The following is a 5,040-nucleotide window of genomic DNA, read 5'->3' on the forward strand; positions in this document are numbered from 1 at the left end:
CTGATGGGCACACTTTTAGGCAGTGACCTGGGTGTCAGAGATGCTTCCAGGGGTCTTCCCCATGCTGTTCCCATGTCTTTTCAGCACTGTATGCATGTGTCACATAGCACATGGCCAGATAAGGTTGTAAAATGTTAAAATGACATTTCCCGGTGAATGCATTTGTCACGGTTGAAAGCAATATAAAAGTGCAAAAATGCATAAAAAATGCTACTTGTGAACATAGCCCAAGGTGTGGAGGAGTATTTTTTGGGGGGGTTATTTATTTTACCTTATACACAAGTCTTTACCCTGGAAAGGAAGTTCCTTAACATATTTCACAGGAAAACCGTTTCAGTTTAGTTTTTGAACGTTTTATTGTGAGCCCTTAAAAGTGGCTTAATATCTCTGACCACATTGTTGACCTGTGGGTCAGAAATGCTTCCTGGGGCGATCCCCATGCTGTCCCCATGTCATTTGAGCACTGTCACTATCGTTTTGGGCACTTGTTAGGCTTTTAAAAGACTGCCGGGGGTGCCGCCGCAAAAATGCTCGGGTCTCCCATAGACTAACATTGGGCTCGTTGCTCTGGTCGAGCACCCGAGTATCATGGTGAGCTCGGCCCGAGCTTCGAGCACCCTTGAATTTTAGTGCTCGCTCAACACTACTAATGAACATTGATACATTATATTAGTTAGTGGTGTCTACATTATTTATAAGATGCACATTTCTGATTTGTGGGAGCTAATTCTTGCAGTAATGACAATTTAAATGTATTAGAATACTGTCAATAGAATTAACCCCTTAACCACCTTGCGATTTTCCATTTTCCGCTTTTGTTTTTTGCTTCCCTTTTTCCCAGAGCCATAACTTTTTTCATTTTCCATTAATATAGCAGTATGAGGGCTTGTTTTTTGTGAGAAAAGTTGTACTTTTGAATGACATCAATGGTTCAACCATATAATATACTGGAAAACGGGAAAAAAATCCCAAGTGCAATGAAATTGCAATTGTTTTTTATTTACCATGTTCACCAAAATGCTAAAACTGACCTGCCAATATGATTCTACTGGTCAATAGGCTTATTTTTTGCTCCCTGACCTGACATTTTTATTGATACCATTTTGGGGCAGATACAATGTTTTTATCGCCTTTTTTTGCGTAATTCTGGTGTTTCGATTTATTTTTTCTTGATACACTGTTTTCTGATCGCATTAATTTACTTTATATTTTGATAGATTGGACATTTTTAAACACAGTGATAACAAATATGTTTATTTTTTATTGCTTTTTTTATCTTCTGCAGATGACCTGGCTGTAATCACTATCTATTGGCACCCGGCGAACACGTGATGGACCTATCTTGTGACGCACTTCCACTTCAGAGATTGACAGCAGCATTTAACTTAACAGCTGAGGGTGGATCTTGGATACAACTGCTGCTGTTAGAAGCTTTTAGTGGCACATGATAGCTGATCAGAGCAGCTACCATTGGAAGGGAAAGATGCGAGCTCAGCACCGGAGCCTGCTTCAAATGCAGGCATCTACAGCCCAGGTGAGAGAAATTGTCCACAGGACAACTATTAGACAAATACTCCACAAATCTGACCTTTATGGAAGAGTGTCAAGAAGAAAGCCATTTTTGAAAGCAAACCATAAGAAGTTCCATTTCTAAAAAGACAAGTAGGGGACACAGCTAGCATATGGAAGAAGGTGCTCTGGTCAGATGAGACCAAAGTATAACTTTTTGGACTAAGTGCAAAACACTATGTGTGCTGGAAAACTAACACTTCACCTCACCCTGAAAACACCATCCCCATCGTCTAGCATGACGGTGGCAGCATCATGCTGCGGGGAGGCTTTTCTTCAGCAGGGAAAGAGAAGCTGGTCAGAGTCGATGGGAAGATGTATGGAGCTAAATACAGAGCAATCTTGGAGGAAAACCTGTTAAAAGAACTAACTGCACACAACCTCACACTAGGAAAAGCTTGGGGGTGTGGAGAAATAAAAAAAATGTTAAATTAAATCATATAGTCAAGTCTAAATTTCTCAAACATGGTTTTTAAGAAAGGTAAGTGAAGTACTATCAGTCAATCATATAAATTACTAAAATTAGGCTGATTTCCTTTTGTATTAGGATTTCTGTCTTTCCTTACATTATTAAACCCTGGTGTATTTTACCTCTGAGAATAATTGCAAATATTACAGGATTATTTATATCTCTCATATCACTATATAAAAGGTTGCAAATTCTATTATTGCTGATTTGTGCTAAGCAAAAACAAGGCTTTTGTACACTCACAGATGACTTTACTGATATATGGCTTTTAAACATGCCCTATAATGGTGTGTTCCAATTTACATAGTTAGGACTCTAAGGTTTCCTCTGTTGACAATTGACCTTGAATGGGAAAACTATATGTCAGATGTGATAGATTTGAAGAATTTTATTGTATACATTTAACTACTAGCCATCATCTAGAAGACAAAGAAAAAAAAATCTACATTCAAAATATTTATTTCCCATTTCTTATATAGCGCCAACACATTTCTTAGCGCTGCACTGACATCTCAACCCCTCATATTCCTTTTCGAAAGGAGCTTATAATCTAACGTCCCTCATAAATCGTACAAACATACAAAGGCTAATCTCATAGGAAGCCAATTGACCTATGAATATGTTTTAAGAGTGTTGGATTTAATCGGAGATGGAGAAAATGCAAACTCCAAGCAGATGTTGCCATTAGTTGGATTTAAACCCAGGATTCCAAGATTAGTACTCAGGTTTTATCTTCAGTGCAGATGGGATCTTACATACTTACTGAAATTATTGCTATTACCTCTATGAATGTTAGATTTTTGAAATTATGAATTTCTGCTGTTCATTATCCAAATCTGGATAACAACCAAAGTACTAATACCACCATATTCCTTGTGTGGACAACAACTACCATGAGCCATATTCATAGTAACCAATTATAAGTCCTTTTGCAGGAAGGCTATTGGTTTGGGAATGGAGACAGGAAAATTTGGGATTGATCGCTTTTACTTCCCCAGAACACATAACAACCTATCAAAGTCTTTGCTTCCTGGAAGATAAAAAAATATACTTTATAGGGATTATCTTGTTAGAGAAGACTTTCTCAAACACCCAAACAAGGTATTCTTTGCTAATAGAAGAAGATCTAATATATAAAGGATAGAGCAAATTTAATTTCTTCCCTTGGAGGATCCCAAATACCTATGCAATACACATAGTCCATTGAATTCTAAAGAAAAGGTGTAATGCTTTATTTCCCCTGTGAAGGTGCTGCAGGGCAATCAATCACATGCTGCCGGATCGTTTCACAGATTGTAGCCGGTTACTTGGGGTCCAAGAAGCGAACAAAATGGGATTGTGCACTAAAGACATCTTCTTACATATTTGATCATAATCTTATTAGTGATCATGAATAGAATAAACCATACCGCCATAGCTGAATTTATCCTTATTGGATTTTCCGATGTTCCTGAGCTCCAGTACTTATTATTCGTCATCTTCCTCTGCATCTTTAAAATCTCCTTATCTGCTCACATGTTTTTGATTCTTTTATACAGATTCAGTCCAAATCTTCAAACCTCCATGTACTTCTTTCTAGCTAACTTCTCCTTTATGGAAATATGTTATCTTTTAACTGTATGTCCCAAAATGTTAACAAACCTGCTCTCCAGGGAGAAAACTATAACTTTTTATGGCTGTGCTATACAAATGTACCTTTTTCTCTTATTTGCTGGCTCAGAGTGCTACATGTTAGCGTCCATGGCTTATGATCGCTATATCGCCATATGTCATCCCTTGTTATATAATATCCTCATGCGTAAAGTCGTTTGTATGCAGCTGATATGGGCTTCATGGATTATAGGAACAGCGGTTGCCATAATCCAGACCATGCTCATGTTTTCCCTGCCTTTCTGTGGGTCTCATGAAATCAACCATTTCTTCTGTGACGTTCCACCTATCATGGCATTGGCATGTGCTGACACTTGGGTTTATGAAGTTGTTACCTTTATCATTACTTTGTCCGTTATTGTAGGATCCTTTGTTTTGACACTTTTTTCTTATTCAGTAATAATATGGACAATTGTTACGAAACATTCCTCGTCAGGAAGGAAGAAAGCTTTCTCCACCTGCACTTCTCACGTCGTAGTGGTGACCATATTTTACGGATCCGGATGTATAATGTATCTGAGACCCAAGTCAAGTTACGGCACAGGCAAGGACAAGTTTATATCGCTCATGTATACTATTGTTGCGCCATTGTTTAATCCCTTTATCTACAGTTTGAGGAATAATGACGTGAAATCTGCAGTCAGAAGAATTTTGTACAATATAAAACTAACTCACAAATGCTAAATACAATATTTACTTCCTTTAGTTGATAATACCTTTCTGTAAACTTATCAAAAAATATATATATTTTAATACTTCTTTCTGTAACTATAAAAATCTCGGAATGACCATGACTAGAGATGGGTAAACCCAAACTTTAAAATTCAGAGTTCGTACCGGACACTTAGCCAAACACAGACTTCTCCCCAGAGACCGTTTTACTGTTCACAGTTCCAGGGGAAATCCAGGAGGAGTAAGCGAGAGTAAGATTTAGGCTAAGTGTCCACATTGCGGAACTGAAGCATATTTTTTACGCTTCTCCCTGGCGGGAAAATCGCATGCGGATTTTACATGCGGTTTTCCCGCTAGGTAGAAGCGTTTGTGAGGCGTCTTTGCAGCGTATTTGCATGCATTTCCGCATGCGGGTTATCAAGCACTTCTCAAAGTGATTTAAGCTTCACTTGGAAAAGTGCTTGACAACTTGTTCACACTATATAAATCCATGCAACCGGCATGGATTTATATTGTGTGACCAAGTAATAGTTAAAAAAAAAGAATCAGAATGGTAAAAAATAAAAAAATAAAGTTTATACTCACCTTCTGATGCATTCTCTGCCCCGTCCGGAGTCTTGAGCTGCTCACGCTGTTGTAAGCAGGACCTGCGGTGACGTCATTGAGTCATGTGATGGGTC

The 5,040-nt window shown here is 38.2% G+C and overlaps 1 protein-coding gene across 1 annotated transcript; it reads left to right on the top strand.

Moving 5' to 3' along the window:
* The first annotated feature begins 3,427 nt into the window (after positions 1 to 3,427).
* LOC141171780 (olfactory receptor 10A7-like) lies at positions 3,428 to 4,372 on the top strand. Its single transcript, XM_073655420.1, has one exon. The coding sequence runs from the start codon at positions 3,428 to 3,430 to the stop codon at positions 4,370 to 4,372; it is 945 nt and encodes a 314-aa protein (XP_073511521.1).
* The last annotated feature ends 668 nt before the right edge of the window (positions 4,373 to 5,040 follow it).

This window comes from Phyllobates terribilis, unplaced genomic scaffold (genome assembly GCF_046119375.1).
Source record: "Phyllobates terribilis strain yellow unplaced genomic scaffold, ASM4611937v1 Scaffold_12__6_contigs__length_324123572, whole genome shotgun sequence".
Classification (NCBI taxonomy): domain Eukaryota; kingdom Metazoa; phylum Chordata; class Amphibia; order Anura; family Dendrobatidae; genus Phyllobates; species Phyllobates terribilis.